The 27,440-nt window shown below is 48.9% G+C and overlaps 1 protein-coding gene across 1 annotated transcript in view; it reads left to right on the plus strand.

Moving 5' to 3' along the window:
* Nucleotides 1-27,440, plus strand: part of LONP2 (lon peptidase 2, peroxisomal) — a gene marked incomplete at its 3' end in the record, with an annotated part of 66,924 nt that overhangs the window by 15,666 nt on the left and 23,818 nt on the right. The window contains exons 4-8 of the mRNA XM_088458981.1: nt 2,904-3,026; nt 4,190-4,365; nt 4,451-4,545; nt 13,452-13,710; nt 21,962-22,103. Coding sequence (XP_088315107.1) covers nt 2,904-3,026; nt 4,190-4,365; nt 4,451-4,545; nt 13,452-13,710; nt 21,962-22,103 — 795 coding nt within the window. The remainder of the gene's footprint in view (nt 1-2,903; nt 3,027-4,189; nt 4,366-4,450; nt 4,546-13,451; nt 13,711-21,961; nt 22,104-27,440) is intronic.

Consider the following 27,440-nt stretch of genomic DNA (forward strand, 5'->3'; position numbering starts at 1 on the left):
ATGAGGGCCGGGCTCCATTTTCATGGAGCGTCCTCCTGGACGCTCGTATAGCTGTGGGTCACCACCCACAGGCTATACGAGCGTGCTTTGTGATGGCCGCGATGGTCGAGACCATCGCGACCATCGAAATTGCGAGCCGGAGCCTGCGGTTGAGGTTTTCAACCGCAAGCTCCGGAGTGATTTTGGCTCTATCAGAGCCAAAATCACTCCCACTGACATCACTAGTGATGTCAGTGGGCCGGCTTCTGACGGGAGGCGTTCCCGTGGGAACGCCCCCGTCAGGGAGGCACGCCCCCGGCACGCCCACCAAAGGGGGCGTGCTGTCAATCAACATTGACAGCACGCCCCCTTTGATCGGACACAACGAGCGAAGGACTTTCCTTCGCTCGTCGCGTCTGGCGCATGCGCACGACGGAGCTCCCTCCGTCGTGCGCATGCTCAGTCCATAATATCGACCCACTTGCGAGCGGACAGCCGCTCGCGAGTGGGTCTGAATCAGGCCCAAAGTTCACTGTACTATGTGAATGGGGCTGTTAACTCTATATATAAAAAAAATTGGGGGACCCCTATTTGGGAACAAACTTGGGTACCACACTCATATCGACCAATCAGCTTTGAGGTAACATTTATCAAGTACATTTTATAAATGATAGGTAGAAGCTGATTTGTTGCTATAGGTGATTTCTTCTCCACTGTTTTCACTGCTTGATACATCCTGGTCCTTACAGCTCCGTCCTCGCTTACTCCGTATGTGCTGTATAACGCCACCCTCACTATAAATATTGTCTGCCTGGTTGTCTTATTATAAATACGGATTATTGTTCATTTTACATTGATAGATTTGCTTTACGTGTCAGTACGTACAAATGAATGTCAAGGCGGCGCCAACAGGTGTCCAACCTCTGCGACCAGAGGAGAACTAGTGCATTTCCCAACTAAACCCAAAGGGAATGGATTTGAAAACAGGAGAAGTGTCTCCGGCGCTGAGACGGGAACTTTATAGATCAAAGCTTCATTGTGACACTTCCGCTATGCACAACTAGTCCCGTACTCTCCATAAATGGGAGGCGAGCAATATAGGACTGTTACAGGAGCATCAGCACTTTAGCTATAAGTGGTCACACACCCTCTTACACACACATGACATTTGGCAAACGAGGGATGACCCAACAAAAAATGGTAGTCAATGATCAAATGATTTTTTTAGATTAGTGAAATCAGCGCCCCCTGGGTGCTTCCCCACAGTCCCCCTGGGCACCTTCCCCACCGTCCCCCTGGGCGCCTTCCCCACAGTCCCCCTGGGCACCTTCCCCACAGTCCCCCTGGGCGCCTTCCCCACAGTCCCCCTGGGCGCCTTCCCCACAGTCCCCCTGGGCGCCTTCCCCACAGTCCCCCTGGGCGCCTTCCCCACAGTCCCCCCGGGCGCCTTCCCCACAGACCCCCCGGGCGCCTTCCCCACAGTCCCCCCGGGCGCCTTCCCCACATATATAGGCTCAATAGTTAATTGAATAATGATGGACGTATAAATGATTGCAGAGAAATGTTACATAAACATGTAATTAGTACCAGAACCCATGTTCAAAAGTTTAGTACAACCAGTATATAAAGTTGAAAAACAAATTGAGATATAAATTACAACATTAATGTTTAATGAAGGAGAGAGTAGAGGGGGGGGGGGAAACATAATAAAATCAGGACTATATAGGCTCAATGGTTCACTTAACAATTCAGGAAGTTTAAATGATTGCAGAGAAATGTCACATAAACATGGAACTAGTACCAGAATTCATATTACACAGTTAGTGAAACCAGGATGACCGATGGCAGAGCTCTCTCCGCGGGCGCCTCTGGCCGATGGCAGAGCTCTCTCCGCGGGCGCCTCTGGCCGATGGCAGAGCTCTCTCCGCGGGCGCCTCTGGCCGATGGCAGAGCTCTCTCCGCGGGCGCCTCTGGCCGATGGCAGAGCCCTCTCCGCGGGCGCCTCTGGCCGATGGCAGAGCCCTCTCCGCGGGCGCCTCTGGCCGATGGCAGAGCCCTCTCCGCGGGCGCCTCTGGCCGATGGCAGAGCCCTCTCCGCGGGCGCCCCTGGCCGATGGCAGAGCCCTCTCCGCGGGCGCCCCTGGCCGATGGCAGAGCCCTCTCCGCGGGCGCCCCTGGCCGATGGCAGAGCCCTCTCCGCGGGCGCCCCTGGCCGATGGCAGAGCTCTCTCCGCGGGCGCCCCTGGCCGATGGCAGAGCCCTCTCCGCGGGCGCCCCTGGCCGATGGCAGAGCCCTCTCCGCGGGCGCCTCTGGCCGATGGCAGAGCCCTCTCCGCGGGCGCCCCTGGCCGATGGCAGAGCCCTCTCCGCGGGCGCCCCTGGCCGATGGCAGAGCCCTCTCCGCGGGCGCCCCTGGCCGATGGCAGAGCCCTCTCCGCGGGCGCCCCTGGCCGATGGCAGAGCCCTCTCCGCGGGCGCCCCTGGCCGATGGCAGAGCCCTCTCCGCGGGCGCCCCTGGCCGATGGCAGAGCCCTCTCCGCGGGCGCCCCTGGCCGATGGCAGAGCCCTCTCCGCGGGCGCCCCTGGCCGATGGCAGAGCCCTCTCCGCGGGCGCCCCTGGCCGATGGCAGAGCCCTCTCCGCGGGCGCCTCTGGCCGATGGCAGAGCTCTCTCCGCGGGCGCCCCTGGCCGATGGCAGAGCTCTCTCCGCGGGCGCCCCTGGCCGATGGCAGAGCTCTCTCCGCGGGCGCCCCTGGCCGATGGCAGAGCTCTCTCCGCGGGCGCCCCTGGCCGATGGCAGAGCTCTCTCCGCGGGCGCCCCTGGCCGATGGCAGAGCTCTCTCCGCGGGCGCCTCTGGCCGATGGCAGAGCTCTCTCCACGGGCACCTCTGACCGCTGTTCTCTCCTGTGTTTGTTCTTCTCAGATTCTGGACGCTATCGGGCTGGAGGAAAGGTTTAAAGTGACCATCCCACTGTTACTGAGGCAGATCGAAGGGTTAAAGCTGCTACACAAAACCCGGAACCCCAAACAAGACGATGACAAAAGGGTATGTCAGTGCCACCAGCATGGATCCTCAGACTCTTGTGTTACTTGTGATACTTTTGTATATACATTAGGTCAAGAAATGGGGAAATCGTGTGACTTGCGTGATCTAATATGAAGTAACCTTGTTTCTAGTTTAAATGTCATAGACTTCATAATCACTGGGATATCACTGCTTCTCCATGAACGGTTATGCTCCGAGAACATGGCTGCCCCCTGGGTGTAGTGTCCAGATTCTATAACATTTAAAGGAAAAATGTTTTTTTTTTTTTTTTTTAGTATTTTAGTTTCAAATCTTCCAATTACATTGTAAAGGTCTATTTTGATATGCTGGATATACTCTCTAGTATAGTGTGTGTATATAGCATTTACCTTTCCTGTAGATGCTGGCGGGAGGCTTGGTAACGCATTTCTCTGACCCTACCTGCACATCACAAACCTGACGCCATCGGATGTGGTTACGGCTGTTTTGCATCACTGGTGACTTCTGTCTGCGCTCGTGGAAATGAAGAATCGCTGTGATAAGCGCTAGATACGCTCTTTAGCAGCATGTGTCTAGCAACTGTCTTAGGCTGGGGGTTATACAGTCAGGTGCATAAATATTGGGACATTGACAGAATTTTCATATTTTGGCCTCTATTCACCACCACAATGGCTTTGAAATGAAACAAACAAGATGTGCTTTACCTGCAGACTTTCAGATTTAATTTGAGGGTAATTACATCCAAATCAGGTGAACGGTGTAGGAATTACAACGGTTTCTATATGTGCCTCCCACTTTTTAAGGGGCCAAAAGTAATGGGACAAACTAAACAATCCTAAATCTAACTTTCACTTTTTAATACTTTGTTGCAAATCCTTTGCAGGCAATTACAGCCTGAAGTCTGGAACGCATAGACATCACCAGACGCTGGGTTTCATCCCTGGTGATGCTCCGCCAGGCCTCTACTGCAAATGTCTTCAGTTCCTGCTAATTGCATATTGTATATTGAAATGAGGCCACAGGGACCCACCTGCATCATGGAGACCGATGTGATGCTTTACAGCACACTCTGATATCTTGTTAAACCTTTTACACTCACCAGTATGACCATTGCCAGGCTCCTTTTCAAATGGTCTCCACTCGTAGATGCCCTGTAAGCGCTAAGTTTCCACCTTCTCTCCTAGGTGGTGGCCATTCGCCCCCTCAGGCGGCTCGGCGGGATCTCCGGCAAAGCGTTTCCTCTGGAGAGCGCAGAGGATGATGACGATGACTCGGATGATATGATTATGCTGGAGAGGAAGATCAAGTCCTGTAACATGCCCGAGCCGGCGCTGAAGGTCTGCCTAAAGGAGATGAAGAGGTGAGGCGCCCGCGTGGCGTTTTATCATCGGTTCTTTGACCATCCGTCTGTCCTCAGTATGACGTGTTCTCCTCTCCTCCTGCAGGCTGAAGAAAATGCCACAGTCAATGCCCGAGTACGCCTTAACCAGGAACTACCTGGAGCTGATGTCTGAGCTGCCGTGGAATAAAAGTACTACAGGTAATCGCTAGAGCAAAGCATGCTGGGAATTGTAGTCAAACAGCAGCTGTAGATACCAAGCAAGGAGATTGTGGGGCGCTGGTAGAGAGACTTTGAGCCTGAGAAGAGAGGGCTAGTAAGACAGCAGTCAGAGAGAGCACATGTAGGCTGTGGGAATCGGTATGATTTACCGCTGGACCCATGCCCGGCGGTTGGAATCCCGACAGTGGCATTCCGGCAGAGAAGGAATGAAATCCCGATCGTCCAAGATAAGTATCGTCTAACCTAATTCTACCCCCTAACCCTCCCTTAGAGGTGCCTAAATCTAACCCCCGCGTGCCTAACCCAAATCGCCCCTCTAAGTGCCTAAACCTAACCCCCCCCCCCTTCCCCGCCGCCTAACCCTGAGTCCCCTCCCGGGGGGGTGCCTATCCCCAAGTCTCCCCCCCCCCCCCCCCCCCAGGAACTATAAACCTAACCACCCCCCCCCCCCCCACCTGGCTATCCGCGCTCGGCGCCCGGCGTACCTTGGATCGGGATGCCGGGCGCCCCTCTCTTGGCGTCGGTCTAGATGTAGATGCCTGTCATTTAACCCTCGCCGGGATTAAGCAGTCAGGATTATGTCCGCCGGCTTCCCGACTGCATACCAGGCAGCGATGGGGAGAGCTGTACGTCAGGAGGATCAACGCTGGGGAGTGGGATCGGAGGGGAGGCACAGGAAATCCAAAGAGAAGTGATGTACGAAATTAGAAGGTCAAGGCTGTGGAGCTCAACTAAAGCTGCCGGAGGCACAATACACAGAATGTCCCAATATTCCAACATATAAACTATATATAGAGAAGGTGGTAACGTGCCCGACGCGCTAAGTGAAGGTAATAGGTTAAATACTTTCCTTTGTGAGTTTTTTTGTTTCAATGCAGCTGACAACAGATTAAAAGAAAAAGTCAACGTTGGTCCCAGATACACCCTGAATGTCTCGCTGACCGATGTTCACTGGAAGGGGGTATTTTGTAGAGGAAGCATGCGGCAGTGTCCCTATGCGTTTCGAGCTGTAGTCCAACTCCTTTTTTTTTTTTTTTTATCAAGGCAGTCTGGGCCTGCGGCTGTTCAGCTGTGTGTAACTTGTAGTTCCCCGGACAGAGCGGCTCAGATTACAGAAGTGTTTTGATTTGTGTTAAAATTTTGGGTTTTTAGTTAAAAAAATAAATAAATAAATGTAGCGATGAGATTGTATTCTACAGCTGCTACGATACAGGCGTGTCCTCATTCACCTGGACGCTTGGCGTGACTTAGACGCTCCGCCACGGGTAGCATTTCCCAGACCCCCGTACTTTTTTTGATAAATGTTGTGGCTTAGTCGCATCATAGCTGCATACAAAGTCACTCACGGTGTAAAAGACACACTAGGTTAGCATTTCTGTCACAAATTGGTATAAAGTCAAAGAATAAATATAAAAATACGTGGCGCAAGGCATGGCGCAGTTGCCTGTCTCTTTTTACCCAGATTAGCGCCCAAGGGCCTTATTCACAGATGGACGCTTCAGCAACAGCCATTGCGTCCTTGTTCGCAGCGGCCATGTCGCATCTATTTGGCGTGATTTGAGCAAAGGTCTATGTGGACACATCTGTACGTGTTTGTACTGCTCACACGTGCGCGTGGGCGACCGCGTCTGCTTCCCACGGTGGTGAGGTCTGTGAACGCCAGGAGACGACTGCTTGTCTGGGTGTTCTGTGAAAGCTTATTCCGTACTGTCAGTGGGCTCATTGGCGCTTGCTCCTCGCTGTTCTTACAATGCATACCACGTGAGAAATTATTCCGTATTCCGAACTTGCCGTCCAGCTATCTTGTGTCAGCCATCGGAGCAGTTGTTATTTCAGGAACGTGCCCGGCTCTGGCAGTCCTGTAACTCAGCATGAACTTCGGACTGAGACAATGTCTGCTTCCCATGGGAAACCTGCTGGGCCCGCGCATTCTCAGATGACTGTAGCAAGACGCAGTGCAAATGTTCCAAGATAATGCTGACATTGTCTTTCTAATACTGACTTGATATTATCCAGTATTTAGACACATTTCGCTTGCATGTAAACACCTTATTTTTGGCAATAATGTCAGTATATAAGTTAAAACTGATTTGAGAGCATTCACAGTGCGAACCTAACCTGTAGCCGATCAGAGCTTTAGTGCATTCACAGGACCAAACTCATTTGTAGCCAATCAGAAATTTAGAATATTAACAGCGGTACACCAACCTGTAGCCAATCAGAGCATTAGAGCATTCACAGTACACCAGTCTGTAGCCAATCAGCTTTAGAGCATTCCCAGGAGTAGACCGACATGTAACCAGTTAGAGCAGGGCTCTTCAACCTTTAAGACAGTGTGGGCCACATTAAAAAATTCAGCGGAGCCCGAGGGCCACTAAGCTATACTGCGGTATTTAGACTCTGCCCCCTCCTCACACGATTATGTCCCTTAAATGCCCCCTCCTACAATTTTAATTAGGTCACAGAACGAGCCCCTCCTCCCACAATTATAATTATGTCCCATAACTGTCCCTCCTCCTCCTACCTTAATTGTTCTCATTGGATTGCGGGACACAACCGTTCACCCTACTTACCTTATAACCAGCGCTGCTGAAATCACCAGGTAAATGGCGCCAACTCCATTTCCCTAGAATTATGCACAGTAGACTCTGGCACAGTACAGGCGTGAGGAGGAGGGGGGGTCCGCACAGAGACTGCACATAGCCCCCCTATCAGATACATGCTGTAGTGAGGCACAGTGGTTAGCATTGGTGTCTCACAGTGCTGGAGTCATGGGTTTGATTCCAAACTGGTATCATTCTACGGTTCAACGCGTGTGTGTGTGTGTGTGTTAGAGAATTTACACTATTAACTCCAATGTTGCAGTGACTGTTGTTAATGATTAAATAATCTACAGCGTTGAGAAATATGGTGACGCGAAAAGCGCTATATAAATAAAATGATTATTATTAAGAATAGTAATGCACTCGATGCAGGGAGCGTGATTAGCCAGCAGGTGGCGGCAGAGGACAGATTGTGACTATTACATAACCTGTTTACGCTATAAAACGCAGCACTTAAGACTTTCGCTGCTCTCGGTTACACTTTTCTCTGGGGCTAAATGTGCCAATGTTATTTTGTTTTTGTTTTTTGTAAAACTTTTTATTTTATTTGCAATTTGATTGTTTTCAGAGATGATATTGTTCCCTCCAGAACACATGACTATGTTGCTGTGCAGTTCAGCCACTGAAGAAGAATATTGTATATGTAATTTTAGCATCCCTCATCCGTGTTTGCCTGATGTTTTGTACAGGCAGAAGTGGCAGACCGCTTTGCGTTACATCTGAATGGGGGTCTCGTCTCAAGACCCCCCATTCAGAGACTCGCCAAGACTAGCGAACTTTTGCAGCTGTTATGGGACTACAAGTCCCAGCATGCACCGTCAACTTGGTGTTTTAGTTACACTAATGCTGGATAGCCATTGGAAGACTGACTGCGATATGGAGTATATCAACCCCTTTCCTCTCCAAAATGTTGGGCTCCTTCCCTTGGGATACTTATTAGGAGAGTCAGAAAGCATAGGCAGGCATGATCCTAGCCCTGTGCCATGTATACACCAATCTATAGCCTGTGCAGAACATTTGTGACTTTGGAAACAGCCAATCACACGGGACTCCAGGTTTGCGGTGCTGCCAGGTAGAGAATCACCACCTTCCTCAGTGTATAGTTTCATGGCTATAAACGTATCCCTTATCGCTTGCACATCACTTAGTGCCGTATTATAAAGGCTCTCGTATGTTAATGGTAAAACGGCAGCTCTACTTGTTCTGCAATCTGCCTCGCCCTTTAATAAGAGCGTGTGAGATTAAAGCCGGTTACAGGAACATAGTGTCGTTCTATCCTATTAGGACAAGATGTCCTCCCTGATCTAATTATCTGTGACCCACATACTACAATCCAGATCTCAAGTTCTTGTCGTCTGTCTGAGGCTCGCAGATTGTGTTCAGTATTGTGTTATTGTTTATTGTCTCACTGAAACCCACCACCCTAAATTCCTGAGCTGGTTGTGGCTGTGGGACGATGATTGTGGGCTCTGTAGTAGCATCTTGTATCCAGGGTCAGCTCCATATGGCTTGGTGTTTTGTTAGACTGACTGAATAGAGATCAGTTTACCTGCTACGCTATAGGTTCCAAAGGTTCGAATACAAATAAAATAATACCATTAATATTCAGCCCCCTGTCAGATTGGCCTCCGCTCCGGTGCGATTAGGAAACTGCAAACTGCGTGTGTTTTAATGTGAGGTTTGAAATCTTTATTTTTGTTGTTGCGTACATTTAAATGTCCTCCCTCTCGCGCCTCTCGCTCGCTAATCTCTGCCGGGACCCGGCGTGAGAAGTACACGACTCGGAATGGTCAGTGACCTCTGCCTGCCAGCGATGTTTGCCCGGTTCCTTATTGGCACGATATTAGTGAAAACTCTCCAGCCACAAAGAAAACATTCCCAGAGTCGCTGATTTTTTTTCTTTTTCTTTTTTCTGTGTTGTTGTTTTCTTTCCACGGAGGTCTGTGCTTCGCCGTCATGATTTCAGGAAAAAGAAAAGAAAACGCGGAGAAGAGCGGAAAGACCAGAACTTGGGGACGCGCCAGCAGATGGTTTATGTAGTGCAACCTTTTAACCAGGCAGAGAGAGGCTTATTCCACACTGCTCGGACTGAGCCAAACAATGCCCCGTCCCCGAGGGACTGCCTGACATTCCAGCTGTGTGACGCGGATCTAAAGTCGGCCTGAATGTTATCATCCGCTGTGGCGCGCCGACCCTCCTCTTACCAGCAACTCGTGCCTTAATATAATGGGTAACATATTTATGTAGCATGTAGAAGTGCCTGTCATAGCTAGCAGCCAGTTGGAGTTTGTATTGATGACATTAATAAAACATGAAAGCCTGTTAAACCCATGACCAACGGTGTTTGTATGGCTGATTCAAGTGAGGACGCCAATGATGCTACTCGCGCATATTCACGATTATTGGGAATCTGCGCATGTGCAGGCCCCGTTCTGTGCCGGTACAGAAAGGCTCCTGCAAGATCGCTTGCGGCACGCGTTATGCTCAGTCAGGCAGAGGCGGTGCGGGACTGGCCTGCGTTCCTGGAAGTGGGGGCGTGTCGTCCTCATTTTCCGTGACTGTTGAGGCCAGGGTCTGCATCGACGGACGCAGACTTCCTGGCCTCACAAGCTGCCAGGACCCGGGCAGGCTGCGGTAAGGCTTCAGCAAGCGCTCGCAAGCGGCCCGATGGTTTGCGCATGCGCACGCTTCGTTCTGCGCGTGCGCAAACTACTCTGTGCGATCGCAGCCCGCTTGCTCGCCCAACAAAAGCAGCCCAGTGTAATGAGTGACAGGAGAGGCCGTTTGTGGGTGGTAACGGGCAGGACACTAATAACGGGGGAGTGGAGATGCGAACGCAGGCGTGCCTGAGTGTTTCAACGCCGTTTTTAAGGCGTGCATAATTAATAGGCAGCGTCATAGTACACGTCACATGCTTATTTTTTACACTGAAGTCCTCGCAGTAGGGTAAGGCAACCACAAGCGCTTCGATCGCTACCGATGGTCCTCGATGTACCAATGTTTTAATACACTTCCTGGAGATGACGTGCGCTAGTGGGTGTGTCTACATACGCTAATGGGTGTCAGCATACACAGAGCGATCGCTCGCACAGACAAAGTGGGTGTGCTTATGCCTTGGCGAGCGATCACTTCCCATGACGTCAATTTGAAAAATTTGCATACGCTGGATGCGAGCGACTCTGAATGAGGTCCACAGTCCCTACACGATTTCTCCCACCATACCGGTATGTTGTCCTCTACCTTCATATGTTATTTCTCTCCTCTTGAATCACACCCAACATCGTCTCCTGGGCCCGCTTGAAGGAGGAAAGCACTACTAGCCCCTCTTGTTTCAGTACTATCAAATACTCTGGATTAAGCCGATTTTCTAAATTAGAATTACAGAACTGATATGCCATTGTTTGGATAATTGGAGCATTGGTGTCAGGAACCAGGCTGTGGGATCACAGCGGAGGGTCCGGACAGTCGCGCCATGGCTGACCAAGTCCTGGCTTACTGCTCTGCGTGTCCGCCTTACCCGCAGTTGTAAGCGGCATCCGCCTCATGGAGCTTTCTAGCACTGGTGGGAAGGTTATCGCTCAGCCCCATTGCTACCCACTGGACACGCTCCATTCACCTGAGGTTGTCTACACGGCATGACGCTGCTTCACTGTGTCCACTCTGGCTTTTCTGGACCATGGGCGCAGCCACCTTGGCTTGGTCACGTGATTCCGCACCAGCCAATCCTGCTCTGTGCTCGGGTCAGCTGTGAGTAATTGTCCAACCAGCAGCAGACACTGGGAATATAAACCCTTCCTGGACTCTCGGTCAGTGTCTGTGCAACATCTCCTATAGTTCCGTTTTTGGCTCCTGTTGGATCTAAGTTTGTTCCTGACCTGGAGAATTGTTGCTATCGTGTTACACTGAGCTCGGCTCAGTACTCTCAAGCAAACTCCTAAGCCATTGTTTACTGAGCACTGCTCAGCACTCTAATCTAGAACTTTTTGTTACTTTACACTACTGACTCCTACTCGGTAGTATTGTTCTAAGGATTCTGACTATCAGTGACCTGGGCTCAACTCAGTGTATCAACGTGAAGTCTTCAGTGATTACCAAGCCTCAAGAACTCCTTTCCTCGTCCTTCCGGATACAGCTCTTAGTTTTGCTTTCGCTCCTCTGTATGAAGTTCGGACTTCCTATTACTAAAGATCAACTTATGTTCAAATAAAGTTCTGTGCTTTATTTCAGTCATAGTCTTCCTAGTCCCTGCTTCACTACTGGTCTGCCTTTGTCTACTTACCCTCTGATTACCTAAGCGTGGTGCTATCCTATAAGGAAGACCTATCTTAGACCTCCTCAGTTCCTGCTGACAGTATCCCAGCCAGCAGACCCTGTTCCATCACAGGAGGTCAATTTCCCTAGAGTCGTGGCAATTGGTACATTAACAGGTGATGAAGTCATCAGCAGATTTTGTTGCAAGACCCTGAATTAAAAGATCCAAGTAATGTCAATTATAAACCGAGCATCGTTTAGAACTAACTGGATGTAATATTCCGCAAAAGACCCCACCTAATCCCGGCCCGGGGGTGGGGGTGCGGGGTGACCCATTGTTTTGGACGTGACAGTGTCTGCTGGCAAAAGATCCGTTTTAAGAGATCAAAGCGTAGTGTTTTTAAATGATCCCAGAAAATAAAATGAACATGAAAGGACTGAAGGATACAGCAAATCCCAGGTTCTGCCGCTTCTAATCCAACAGCAGCAGAATCAAAAGCAAATCAGAATCCTACTCACCACAGGTAGCCCGTATGGGAGGGGGGCGCGGACTTTCTGCAAATAATAGTAACTTTGCCCCTCTGTATTCCTCGCACACATTGGAGATCTATATTTATTTTTTTCCAGCTGCGTCCTAGGTTGCCCTTATAGTGAGTGTTTTCCACACCCACACGTGTCCTAATTGCAACTGTCCCTTTTTAATTTAAAGAGCCTACGCATGGAGTCGGCAGCCATTTTGTGTCCTGACCAATATTCATGACCGTGCAGCCGATTAAATCACTAGGAACTTGCGCCTCCCGTACAGTGGGCCTGATTCAGACCCACTCGCGAGCGGCTGTCCGCTCGCAAGTGGGTCGATGGTGTGCACTGAGGGATCTCCGTCGTGCGCATGCGCGAGACGCGACGAGCGAAGGACTTTCCTTTGCTCGTTGTGTCTGATCAAAGGGGGCGTGCTGTTGATGTTGATTGACAGCACGCCCCCTTTGGTGGGCGTGCCTGCCAGACGGAGGCGTTCCCAAGGGAACGCCTCCCGTCAGAAGCCGGCCCCACTGACATCACTAGTGATGTCAGTGGGAGTGATTTTGGCTCTGATAGAGCCAAAATCACTCCTGGCCTTGCGGTTGAGAAACTCAACCGCAGGCTTCAGCTCGCACTGGCGATGGTCGCGATGGTCAAGACCATCGCGACCATCATCTTGCACGCTCGTATAGGCTGTGGGTGGTGACCCACAGCTATACGAGCGTCCAGGAGGACGCTCCATATTTATGGAGGTGGGCCCTGATTCAGAGCGAGCGCTCTGGTCAGAGCGTCCGGCTCTGAATCAGGGCCAGTGGCCACTAAATGGCTGCAGCATCGTGAATATTGGCCCCCACATGCGATCTTCCGCAGGCGCTCTGTATACATTGTATACGTTATAGGTGTAATTAGTGTTTGGCTGTGCACAATAGGAATTTCTCGCACCAATGTTTCTATATAAGAGTTTTCCCCATAGGTAATGTCCCTTTGCCGGAGCGGTTTAAGGTCTTATGTAGTGCTGCCCTCTCCTGGTGGCCATCGGTCAGTAGCGTTCTACTCTTGTGTCCCCTCAGACCTCAGAGCCAGTCTCCTTCTTGTGGGTATTGTTCCGCACAGTAAATTGTTACCTCCTTTGCCTGGTAACTTGCACTTAAGAGGAATTAACTGTCTGAAAACATGGAAATAAATAATTGAGGTGGTTCAGCCAGCGTAATAATCAGACCTGTTCTTCTTTTCTGGGTCTGTGGAGAGTTAGGGCTGGTAGGATAACGCCTGCGTCCTCGTGGCTTATTAAACTGGAAAGGCTGCGAGGCGGGGAGAGCCAGGTACAGGACCAGAAAGGAGAGAGTACAAAGGACAGTAGCTTTTGCGTACCTCGCTGGCAGGGCAGGCTGGCATTTGTAGTTATTATCAAGACACGCTGAGACTTGTAATTCCTAGGCTTTCTGTATATATACTGTACAATGATATAGTGGTATTCTAGCATTATAAACCCACTGTGACACTTCCTTTCAGATCGCCTGGATATTCGGGCTGCCAGGATCCTGCTGGATAATGACCACTACGCCATGGCAAAACTGAAAAAGCGGGTCCTAGAGTACCTGGCCGTCCGCCAGCTGAAGAACAACTTGAAAGGCCCCATCCTTTGCTTTGTGGGACCTCCAGGAGTGGGCAAAACCAGCGTGGGAAGATCCATCGCCAAGACCTTGGGCAGAGAGTTCCACAGGATCGCACTAGGAGGCGTGTGCGATCAGTCTGACATCCGCGGACACAGGTACAGTGAGGCGTGTGTGATTAGTCTGATCTACGCGGGCACAGGTACAGTGAGGCGTGTGTGATTAGTCTGATCTACGCGGGCACAGGTACAGTGAGGCGTGTGTGATTAGTCTGATCTACGCGGGCACAGGTACAGTGAGGCGTGTGTGATTAGTCTGATCTACGCGGGCACAGGTACAGTGAGGCGTGTGCGATCAGTCTGACATCCGCGGACACAGGTACAGTGAGGCACGTGCGATCAGTCTGATCTCCGTGGACACATGCAGAGTGAGGCGTGTGTGATTAGTCTGATGTCCGCGGACACATGTAGAGTGAGGCGTGTGTGTTTAGTCTGATCTACGCGGGCACAGGTACAGTGAGGCGTGTGCGATCAGTCTGACATCCGCGGACACAGGTACAGTGAGGCGTGTGTGATTAGTCTGATGTCTGCGGACACAGGTACAGTGAGGCGTGTGTGATTAGTCTGATATACGCGGACACAGGTACAGTGAGGCGTGTGTGATAGTCTGATCTCCGCGGACACAGGTACAGTGAGGCGTGTGAGATCAGTCTGACATCCGCGGACACAGGTACAGTGAGGCGTGTGTGATTAGTCTGATGTCTGCGGACACAGGTACAGTGAGGCGTGTGTGATAGTCTGATGTCCGCGGACACAGGTACAGTGAGGCGTGTGTGATTAGTCTGATGTCCGCGGACACAGGTACAGTTAGGCGTGTGTGATTAGTCTGATGTCCGCGGACACAGGTACAGTGAGGCGTGTGTGATTAGTCTGATGTCCGCGGACACATGTAGAGTGAGGCGTGTGTGTTTAGTCTGATCTCCGCGGACACAGGTACAGTGAGGCGTGTGTGATTAGTCTGATGTCCGCGGACACATGTAGAGTGAGGCGTGTGTGTTTAGTCTGATATACGCGGACACAGGTACAGTGAGGCGTGTGTGATTAGTCTGATGTCCGCGGACACAGGTACAGTGAGGCGTGTGTGATTAGTCTGATGTCCGCGGACACAGGTACAGTGAGGCGTGTGTGATTAGTCTGATATACGCGGACACAGGTACAGTGAGGCGTGTGTGATTAGTCTGATGTCCGCGGACACAGGTACAGTGAGGCGTGTGTGATTAGTCTGATGTCCGCGGACACATGTAGAGTGAGGCGTGTGTGATTAGTCTGATGTCCGCGGACACATGTAGAGTGAGGCGTGTGTGTTTAGTCTGATCTCCGCGGACACAGGTACAGTGAGGCGTGTGTGATTAGTCTGATCTCCGCGGACACATGTACAGTGAGATGTGTGTGATTAGTCTGATGTCCGCGGACACATGTAGAGTGAGGAGTGTGTGTTTAGTCTGATCTCCGCGGACACAGGTACAGTGAGGTGTGTGTGATTAGTCTGATGTCCGCGGACACATGTAGAGTGAGGCGTGTGTGATTAGTCTGATGTCCGCGGACACAGGTACAGTGAGGCGTGTGTGATTAGTCTGATGTCCGCGGACACATGTAGAGTGAGGCGTGTGTGATTAGTCTGATGTCCGCGGACACATGTAGAGTGAGGCGTGTGTGTTTAGTCTGATCTCCGCGGACACAGGTACAGTGAGGCGTGTGTGATTAGTCTGATCTCCGCGGACACATGTACAGTGAGGTGTGTGTGATTAGTCTGATGTCCGCGGACACATGTAGAGTGAGGCGTGTGTGTTTAGTCTGATCTCCGCGGACACAGGTACAGTGAGGCGTGTGTGATTAGTCTGATCTCCGCGGACACATGTACAGTGAGGTGTGTGTGATTAGTCTGATGTCCGCGGACACATGTAGAGTGAGGCGTGTGTGTTTAGTCTGATCTCCGCGGACACAGGTACAGTGAGGTGTGTGTGATTAGTCTGATGTCCGCGGACACATGTAGAGTGAGGCGTGTGTGATTAGTCTGATGTCCGCGGACACATGTAGAGTGAGGCGTGTGTGTTTAGTCTGATCTCCGCGGACACAGGTACAGTGAGGCATGTGTGATTAGTCTGATGTCCGCGGACACAGGTACAGTGAGGCGTGTGTGATTAGTCTGATGTCCGCGGACACAGGTACAGTGAGGCGTGTGTGATTAGTCTGATATACGCTGACACATGTACAGTGAGGCGCGTGTGATTAGTCTGATGTCCGCGGACACATGTAGAGTGAGGCGTGTGTGATTAGTCTGATGTCCGCGGACACATGTAGAGTGAGGCGTGTGTGTTTAGTCTGATCTCCGCGGACACAGGTACAGTGAGGCGTGTGTGATTAGTCTGATCTCCGCGGACACATGTACAGTGAGGTGTGTGTGATTAGTCTGATGTCCGCGGACACATGTAGAGTGAGGCGTGTGTGTTTAGTCTGATCTCCGCGGACACAGGTACAGTGAGGCGTGTGTGATTAGTCTGATCTCCGCGGACACATGTACAGTGAGGTGTGTGTGATTAGTCTGATGTCCGCGGACACATGTAGAGTGAGGCGTGTGTGTTTAGTCTGATCTCCGCGGACACAGGTACAGTGAGGTGTGTGTGATTAGTCTGATGTCCGCGGACACATGTAGAGTGAGGCGTGTGTGATTAGTCTGATGTCCGCGGACACATGTAGAGTGAGGCGTGTGTGTTTAGTCTGATCTCCGCGGACACAGGTACAGTGAGGCATGTGTGATTAGTCTGATGTCCGCGGACACAGGTACAGTGAGGCGTGTGTGATTAGTCTGATGTCCGCGGACACAGGTACAGTGAGGCGTGTGTGATTAGTCTGATATACGCTGACACATGTACAGTGAGGCGCGTGTGATCAGTGATATACGCGGACACATGTACAGTGAGGCGTGTGCGATTAGTCTGATGTCCGCGGACACATGTACAGTGAGGGCTGTGCAGACTGGGAGGTGTAGCGTCAGCTCCTATCTCTCTGTGTCTGTCATGTAGTCGCATTACTGGGGGTTGTAGGAGGGCGGCCCTATAGATTACTGAGGGGGAGAAGGAGGTGTCGCCTATAGTAACCAATCAGATGCTGCCATTTTTATTGTACTATTTAGAAAGCAGCACCATCTTTTCTTCACATTGGTTGCTACGGGCAGCACTATCTTTTCTTCACATTGGTTGCTAGGGGCAGCACCGTCTTTCTTCACATTGGTTGCTACGGGCAGCACAGTCTTCACATTAGTTGCTAGGGGCAGCACTATCTTTTCTTCACATTGGTTGCTAGGGGCAGCACTGTCTTTTCTTCACGTTGGTTGCTAGGGGCAGCACCATCTTTTCTTCACATTGGTTGCTAGGGGCAGCACAGTCTTTTCTTCATATTGGTTGCTAGGGGCAGCACAGTCTTTTCTTCACATTGGTTGCTAGGGGCAGCACAATCTTTTCTTCACATTGGTTGCTAGGGGCAGCATCATCTTTTCGTCACACTGGTTGCTAGGGGCAGCACCATCTTTTCGTCACACTGGTTGCTAGGAGCAGCACCATCTTTTCTTCACATTGGTTGCTAGGGGCAGCACCATCTTTTCTTCACATTGGTTGCTAGGGGCAGCACCATCTTTTCTTCACATTGGTTGCTAGGGGCAGCACCATCTTTTCTTCACATTGGTTGCTAGGGGCAGCACCATCTTTTCGTCACACTGGTTGCTATTAATTATTTCTTTATTTTAAATGAGGAACCTGTCCTGGTGGTGCGCAGACCTGATTGTGTCAGCGCGTCTTTTTATACATTTGTCAACATTCACTCAGGGACGCACATTTTCATATAAAGCCGGCCACACACTAGACCAACTTACATCCAACCAGCCAACTAGTTGATTGGTTGGAATGAGAATCTGGTAACGTATGGGAGTAACTGATGATCAGCAATTTGCTCCTAAATGCCAGAAAACAGATGAAAATGGCGTCAGACAAGTTTGTTAAATGTTTGATCTAAACAATTTGTTCTAACAACAGTTTTTGTCCATTTTCCGGCGTTTGGGAGCAAATTGCTGATTGTCAGTTACTCCCATACATTACCAGATTTTCATTCCATCCAATCAACTAGTTGGCTGGTTGGATGTAAGTTGGTCTAGTGTGTGGCCAGCTCAAGTGTGTGACGCCCATATGAGAAGCGTCCGTGCCACTCACGGCGGGTGACATCCGATTGCTGGAAGTGGATGCGGGCACAGACATCTGTAGAAAATTCTATTTTCTAAAAAAGATTAGTTTTAGCTAGGGGTGTAGCTGCTTCCATTGCACCTTATAGTAGTCACTTAATGCCGGCGTAATGGCTTAAATTAAAAAGAAAATAAAAAGTAGCCCCTCGGCCGCTTTGCTTCCATTATTTCCAGCTCTGTGGCGTGATGATGGCTGGTGAAATGCTGACAGTGTTGTCTCATGTCAGACGACGCGCAGCCGTTACAGAAGATCTCTGCGTGAGCCAAGTCCTAGTGCCAGAGTGGGGTAATGGCTTATCACATGGCCCCGTCAGTCTGCTGCTTATATGAATAGTCCTCTGTTCTGCATTAAAATAGACCGCAAACAAATACACTGTTGAGCTGCACGGGTTCCAGCCGCCTTCCCTGACCTTTGTGTGGCGGATCTCCTGTTATTGGCCTCTCCCCAGCGGTGTCATGGCCACAAGCGGCCATGGTGGGGCAGTAATGAGAATGCACCTTATCTGGGGCGGGCAGATAGCAACTGTGGTGCCCTATGACAGCAAATCACATATTCACTTATTTATCTATACTTTCTACTACACATAGGATGGACAAGAACATATAATGTATGTGTGTTTGTACTATTTAGCATATGGTTACTAAGGGTAACTGCACATTTCTGCTGCTCTATATTAAATACGCTTATTGGTGCTTGTGTATAGTGGTAACAATGCCACATTGTTTGTTCTCATATTCCACCAGTAACCCGTCTTATTTTTGTGTGACTTTCTACTACGTTACCATTTCACTGATTAATTTGTTTGATTATTATTCCAAAAAGGCCCTCAAAAATTTGTAATATTTTTTTTATTTAATTCAAGAACATATTTATATATATATAAAAAAAAAAGTGTTCAAATATTTTATTGAAAAAAAAAAAAAAAATGATAGCCCCCCCCATTGTAACATTACCTCCAACCAGTGTCAATAGATCCCCAGTGGCATCAACCCCCACTCCCCTTGTTTTAGATACTCAATAGATCCCCATTGGCATCACCCACCAGTGCCATGTGTCAAAACATAAGTACTGTACACATCCCAGGACTAATATACCTTTATAAGGCATCCCCCCCCCCCTTCCCCCTGTACCAATATCCCTCGCCCACATGCTGAGTGCAGGAGAGTGTGTGTGTGTCACTGGAGACTGATCATCAGCTTATCCATTCACTAGGAGCCAGTGACATCACTGAGAATGCAGCCTATCCAGTCACTAGGAGCCAGTGACATCACTGAGAATGCAGCCTATCCATTCACTAGGAGCCAGTGACAGCACTGAGAATGCAGCTTATCCATTCACTAGGAGCCAGTGACATCACTGAGAATGCAGCTTATCCATTTACTAGGAGCCAGTGACATCACTGAGTATGCAGCCTATCCAGTCACTAGGAGCCAGTGACATCACTGAGAATGCAGCCTATCCATTCACTAGGAGCCAGTGACAGCACTGAGAATGCAGCTTATCCATTCACTAGGAGCCAGTGACATCACTGAGAGTGCAGCCTATCCAGTCACTAGAAGCCAGTGACATCACTGAGAATGCAGCCTATCCATTCACTAGGAGCCAGTGACAGCACTGAGAATGCAGCTTATCCATTCACTAGGAGCCAGTGACATCACTGAGAATGCAGCCTATCCATTCACTAGGAGCTAGTGACAGCACTGAGAATGCAGCTTATCCATTCACTAGGAGCCAGTGACAGCACTGAGAATGCAGCTTATCCATTCACTAGGAGCCAGTGACATCACTGAGAGTGCAGCCTATCCAGTCACTAGAAGCCAGTGACATCACTGAGAATGCAGCCTATCCATTCACTAGGAGCCAGTGACAGCACTGAGAATGCAGCTTATCCATTCACTAGGAGCCAGTGACATCACTGAGAATGCAGCCTATCCATTCACTAGGAGCTAGTGACAGCACTGAGAATGCAGCTTATCCATTCACTAGGAACCAGTGACATCACTGAGAATGCAGCCTATCCATTCACTAGGAGCCAGTGACAGCACTGAGAATGCAGCTTATCCATTTACTAGGAGCCAGTGACATCACTGAGTATGCAGCCTATCCATTCACTAGGAGCCAGTGACAGCACTGAGAATGTAGCCTATCCATTCACTAGGAGCCAGTGACAGCACTGAGAATGCAGCCTATCCATTTACTAGGAGCCAGTGACATCACTGAGAATGCAGCCTATCCATTCACTAGGAGCCAGTGACATCACTGAGAGTGCAGCTTATCCATTTACTAGGAGCCATTGACATCACTGAGAGTGCAGCCTATCCATTCACTAGGAACTAGTGACATCACTGAGAATGTAGCCTATCCATTCACTAGGAGCCAGTGACATCACTGAGAGTGCAGCTTATCCATTTACTAGGAACCAGTGATATCACTGAGACTGCAGCCTATCCATTCACTAGGAACCAGTGACATCACTGAGAATGTAGCCTATCCATTCACTAGGAACCAGTGACATCACTGAGACTGCAGCCTATCCATTCACTAGGAGCCAGTGACATCACTGAGAGTGCAGCTTATCCATTTACTAGGAACCAGTGATATCACTGAGACTGCAGCCTATCTATTCACTAGGAGCCAGTGACAGCACTGAGAATGCAGCTTATCCATTCACTAGGAGCTAGTGACAGCACTGAGACTGCAGCCTATCCATTCACTAGGAACCAGTGACATCACTGAGACTGCAGCCTATCCATTCACTAGGAGCCAGTGACATCACTGAGAGTGTAGCCTATCCATTCACTAGGAGCCAGTGACATCACTGAGACTGCAGCCTATCCATTCACTAGGAGCCAGTGACATCACTGAGAATGCAGCCTATCCATTCACTAGGAGCCAGTGACATCACTGAGAGTGCAGCTTATCCATTTACTAGGAACCAGTGACATCACTGAGAATGTAGCCTATCCATTCACTAGGAGCCAGTGACAGCACTGAGAATGCAGCTTATCCATTCACTAGGAGCTAGTGACAGCACTGAGACTGCAGCCTATCCATTCACTAGGAACCAGTGACATCACTGAGACTGCAGCCTATCCATTCACTAGGAGCCAGTGACATCACTGAGAGTGTAGCCTATCCATTCACTAGGAGCCAGTGACATCACTGAGACTGCAGCCTATCCATTCACTAGGAGCCAGTGACATCACTGAGACTGCAGCCTATCCATTCACTAGGAGCCAGTGACATCACTGAGAGTGCAGCTTATCCATTTACTAGGAACCAGTGATATCACTGAGACTGCAGCCTATCTATTCACTAGGAGCCAGTGACAGCACTGAGAATGCAGCCTATCCATTCACTAGGAGCTAGTGACAGCACTGAGACTGCAGCCTATCCATTCACTAGGAACCAGTGACATCACTGAGACTGCAGCCTATCCATTCACTAGGAGCCAGTGACATCACTGAGAGTGTAGCCTATCCATTCACTAGGAGCCAGTGACATCACTGAGACTGCAGCCTATCCATTCACTAGGAACCAGTGACATCACTGAGAGTGCAGCCTATCCAGTCACTAGGAGCCAGTGACAGCACTGAGAATGCAGCTTATCCATTCACTAGGAACCAGTGACATCACTGAGAGTGCAGCCTATCCAGTCACTAGGAGCCAGTGACATCACTGAGAATGCAGCCTATCCATTCACTAGGAACCAGTGACATCACTGAGACTGCAGCCTATCCATTCACTAGGAGCCAGTGACATCACTGAGAGTGTAGCCTATCCATTCACTAGGAGCCAGTGACATCACTGAGACTGCAGCCTATCCATTCACTAGGAACCAGTGACATCACTGAGAGTGCAGCCTATCCAGTCACTAGGAGCCAGTGACAGCACTGAGAATGCAGCTTATCCATTCACTAGGAACCAGTGACATCACTGAGAGTGCAGCCTATCCAGTCACTAGGAGCCAGTGACATCACTGAGAATGCAGCCTATCCATTCACTAGGAACCAGTGACATCACTGAGACTGCAGCCTATCCATTCACTAGGAGCCAGTGACATCACTGATCACTAGATGACATGGTAACCGTCACATGCGGTCTCCTTTATCTTGCAGACGCACCTATGTGGGCAGCATGCCTGGACGTATAATCAACGGTCTAAAGACTGTTAGTGTGAACAACCCGGTCTTTCTCCTGGATGAGGTTGACAAATTGGGGAAGAGCTTCCAGGGTGACCCGGCAGCTGCACTATTGGAGGTACGATTCCCAGTACAGATCTGTAATTTTCCTGTGTTGTCGGGGGAGACATTCAGATAAGAAATGTCCAACACGAGCAATAAATTGACATTACTTACAACTCACAGCCCATCTATCAACATCCCAGAGCAGGAGTTGTGATCAAATTGTTCTGTTCTTTTATTAGATGTCCTTTCAGCAGTTAACCAGTAGGTGGTTGCACAGAGGTTAGCATTGCTGCCTTTCAGCTTGGGTTTGATTCTGACCAACTGTCCATCTATGGGGAGTTAGGATGTTCTCCATATGTTAGCGTTGGTTTCCTCCCACAATACACACCTATACTCTAATGTAAATTAGCTCTTGTACTGTACATGTTTGCATTGATGTGTCTGTAGTAGGGAAATTGGATTGTAAGCTCTGTGGCCTATATAGTGGCTGAGCGATGTGCTCAGGTGAAAACAGTAGTTGAAGCCAAGAAGCCTTAATTTCCCTCCTAGTTTCAGGTTGGTCAGTAACTGTAATTGGAGGAGTATTTAGGAGGTGTATAATCAGGGTTGCCTACCTTTAATATTCTCTTCCCGGGAGAAGCCCGGGTACAAGAAGCAGCAGGAGGGGCTTGATTATGCGCGTCATTAAGCCCCGCCCCCTCGCGGTAAAATTGCCGCGATTGTGCACAATTTTCATAGGGGGCGGGGCCAAATGCTGTGATTCATGCAGAATCACAGCTTAAGCCCCGCCCCCTTCACGGAGACCCGCGATTGCCGCGGGTATTCTCCTAATTGTGCCCACTTCATGCGGGAATGCGGGAGAAATGCCTACCCTTCCGGGGGTGCGGGGGGTTACCCGAAAAATCGGGAGCCTCCCGCGAAAACCGGGAGGGTAGGCATGTATGTGTATAATATGGGGCGCACCTTTGCATTTGCGGTGAAATAAGAGCGCCAATATCAACCGTTTTACGGTTTCACTGCACATTTCCGCCTTCCTGTCCCTCGTTGTCGGAGCGATGTTCTGTCTCGTCACAGACAGCTGTGCCCCAATTTACCAAAGTGTTTTAGTGTACGCTATTCCTCCCGGGACACACATTATGGAGTATGTGTGGAAGCCGCGTGCAGTTTGCCTTGCAGAAAGCTCACAAAGCCGGCCTTAAGCATCGACCTACAACACTTTAGCACCTGCAGCTGAGTATGGGAGTTTTCATACATTTTGTTTTTTTTAGCAACTTTTGAACGGAGACAAAACTAAAGAAAACATGAGGAAAAAACCCTCTGCCAAGGTACACATGGATTTCATTAGCCATTCCCGGGACAAGACGGGGGAAATATTCCGCTTTTTATGGCTCCGTTTAAGAGTAGTCATAAAGCGAAAGAAAATGATGAGGTGCAGGAATAACACACAAAAAATTATATATGTATAAGTAAAACGATTCGTACCAAGTTAAAAAAAAAAAAAACTACAAATCCCATGTACAGTAGATGGTCTCATTATAAAATGAGAAGCGGATGAAATAAGCCTTTTACGTACTGCAGTTTTCAGCTTGTCCGAATTCATCTGCAATGATGAGCATCATAGGACCTGTACCAAGATTAAACTTACAGAAGGGAAGAAATATATTTAGGTGTCTTAAGTTTCAAAAACTTTTTTTTTTTTTTTTTTATAACTCTCCAGCTCCTCTTTTTTTTAATAACTTTTTTATGTTTGTTTCAAATTAAATACTACAGAAATTTTTGATATACAGCTGCAGTTATTTGTGTAAAGTAAGAATGATAATAATGTGTATATATATATATATATATCTGGACTCCGGCACTTGGAGACTTTAAGGAACTTTAATGAAACGTGTCACACAGAAGGACCACCTTGACAAAGGAGCAAGTGGGCCCCGAAACGTTGGGCCTTCTATGTGACGTGTTTCATTAAAATTCCTTAAAGTCTCCAAGTGCCGCAGTCCAGTAGTGTATCGGTGGCCAGTGATCCTGAGTGCACTGGAGCATGGAATAACATTTATTTATTTATATATATATATATATATATATATATATATATATATATATATATATATATATATATATATATATATATATACATAATACGCACTGTGCCCCTTTATAATCAGGCTAGTGGGAACACATTTATTTGTGTGTGTGTATATGTATGTATGTATGTGTGTGTATGTGTATATATATGTGTGTATATATATATATATTAGGGGTGAGCGGGTTCGGTTTTACCCGGATCTTTTTATTGGCTATCGCCGAACATGTGTTTTGGATAGCGAATAAAATCGAGCCAAATTTGCGGTAAAGTGGCGATAAGAACCGAGTAAAACCGTGTAAGACCGAACCCGCTCACCCCTAATATATATATATATATATATATATATATATATTTTATGTGATGTCATCCAAATCCGTCCAGTAGAAGGCCAAGACCAGGCTCCCTGGGTCAAAGTTGTGCCCGGCGCACTCCACCTTGAGGTACAACCGAGACCCCAACCAGTCCATTAGGCACCCCAGATCAATTGCCACCCCTCTGTGAAGTTTTCATACAAAGTTCTGCCCAACGTAAACCAACTGTAGGTCCAACCTAAAACCTGGCCAGGATCCAACGGGACCACCTCGCGTTGGTTTCATCCCAATCGGTGCAGGGGTGTCTGAATGCATAACCGGACAACCAAACAAACAAACAACTAACCAAGGAAAACCAACAAATGAATTTAATAAATAAGATATATACATACACACACAGACCTGTATCTGTCCCTCGCAGCTCACACATGAATCAGCCCTGTGTGACTGGTAGCCTGAATGCACATAGAAAGCAGCTGGTTCTATAATGAAACCAGTATTGCTTTCTCAATAGGAATCTCAGTTTTTACTCCTCAAACCAGTTTCGCTGTCTCACCGAGCCGCCACAAGCTGTGATCTGTGAATTGAAACTGTTGTGGTCTAATAGCAGCCTCCAATATACAAACCTTGTGACCACATGTAAGGCTGTGATTAGACCCCTGACTTATTCAAACACCGGCATCACAGAGGAAAACAATTGTTATAATCAGCGCTTCAAAAAGATTTTGATGCACAGGGGATACTAGATTGGTCTCAGTCACTCTAAACTTAAGTACCTAAAAATAGACAGATGTATCCCCCTTGTGCACCCAAATGGGAAACAATTTATGATTATCAGAATTAAAATGAATATATACTCCAAAATTGCACAAAGATATTTCACATAGTCCAATATGTAAGTTTACTTGACCACAAAAACTCCTCCACAAATCTTCTCCTTTTTTCACCTTCCCCTCTGGTTAATGAAGTTTTCAAACTTATGATTCCAATTAACACAAATAAAATGTAGAATATAAAACACTTCCTCCATCAAATTACAAATGAGAAGGCGTACCAGATGCCAAGGGTGCAGTTGCCCGACACCCATATGTTAAATATCCACAAGGGTCTCCCGGGATTTGATCGGACCAAAGGACTCACGGCTACTTGGTTTATTCTCTGGTCTTACTGCCATCTCAAATGCAGCTTCACCGACGCGTTTCTACTCAATATAGCACAATGAAGTGTCATATAGATTGTGTACCTCCCATATACATTCTGTGTACCTCCCATATACATCCTGACATACTGTGCCCCTCCCATGTACATCCTGACATACTGTGCCCCTCCCATGTACATCCTAACATACTGTGCCCCTCCCATGTACATCCTGACATACTGTGCCCCTCCCATATACATCCTGCCACACTGTGCCCCTCCCATGTACATCCTGACATACTGTGACCACCAATGTACATCCTGACATACTGTGCCCCTCCCATGTACATCCTGACATACTGTGCCCCTCCCATATACATCCTGCCACACTGTGCCCCTCCCATGTACATCCTGACATACTGTGTACCACCAATGTACATCCTGACATACTGTGTACCTCCCATGTACATCCTGACATACTGTGCCCCTCCCATGTACATCCTGACATACTGTGCCCCTCCCATGTACATCCTGACATACTGTGCCCCTCCCATGTACATCCTGACATACTGTGTCCCTCCCATGTACATCCTGACATACTGTGCCCCTCGCATGTACATCCTGACATACTGTGCCCCTCGCATATACATTCTGTGTACCTCCCATGTACATCGTGACATACTGTGCCCCTCCCATGTACATCCTGACATACTGTGTACCTCCCATGTACATCCTGACATACTGTGTACCTCCCATGTACATCCTGACATACTGTGTACCTCCCATGTACATCCTGACATATTGTGCACCTCCCATGTACATCCTGACATATTGTGCACCTCTCGTGTACATCCTGACATACTGTGCACCTCCCGTGTACATCCTGACATACTGTGCACCTCCCGTGTACATCCTGACACACTGTGCCCCTCCCGTGTACATCCTGACACACTGTGACCCTCCAGTGTACATCATGACACACTGTGCCGCTCCAGTGTACATCCTGACACACTTTGCCTCTCCAGTGTACATCCTGACACACTGCGCCCCTCCCGTGTACATCCTGACACACTGCGCCCCTCCCGTGTACATCCTGACACACTGCGCCCCTCCCGTGTACATCCTGAGGCCCTATAGTGATAGTGAGGCAGGATAGCTGTAACCTAGGAGTATCAGTTCCTATGTGATAATGAGGTAGGGTAGCTGTAACCTAGGAGTATCAGTACTTCTGTGATAGTGAGGCAGGGTAGCTGTAACCTAGGAGTATCTGTACCTCTGTGTTAGTGAGGCAGGGTAGCTGTAACCTAGGAGTATCAGTTCCCCTGTGATAGTGAGGTAGGGTAGCTGTAACCTAGGAGTATCTGTACCTCTGTGATAGTGAGGCAGGATAGCTGTGACCTAGGAGTATCAGTTCCTCTGTGATAGTGAGGCAGGGTAGCTGTAACCTAGGAGTATCTGTACCTCTGTGATAGTGAGGCAGGATAGCTGTAACCTAGGAGTATCAGTTCCTCTGTGATAGTGAGGCAGGGTAGCTGTAACCTAGGAGTATCTGTACCTCTGTGATAGTGAGGCAGGGTAGCTGTAACCTAGGAGTATCTGTACCTCTGTGATAGTGAGGCAGGGTAGCTATAACCTAGGAGTATCAGTTCCTCTGTGATAGTGAGGCAGGGTAGCTGTAACCTAGGAGTATCTGTACCTCTGTGATAGTGAGGCAGGATAGCTGTGACCTAGGAGTATCAGTTCCTCTGTGATAGTGAGGCAGGGTAGCTGTGACCTAGGAGTATCAGTTCCTCTGTGATAGTGAGGCAGGGTAGCTGTGACCTAGGAGTATCTGTACCTCTGTGATAGTGAGGCAGGGTAGCTGTGACCTAGGAGT

This window comes from Taudactylus pleione, unplaced genomic scaffold (genome assembly GCF_031769625.1).
Source record: "Taudactylus pleione unplaced genomic scaffold, aTauple2 ptg000885l, whole genome shotgun sequence".
Lineage (NCBI taxonomy): Eukaryota > Metazoa > Chordata > Amphibia > Anura > Myobatrachidae > Taudactylus > Taudactylus pleione.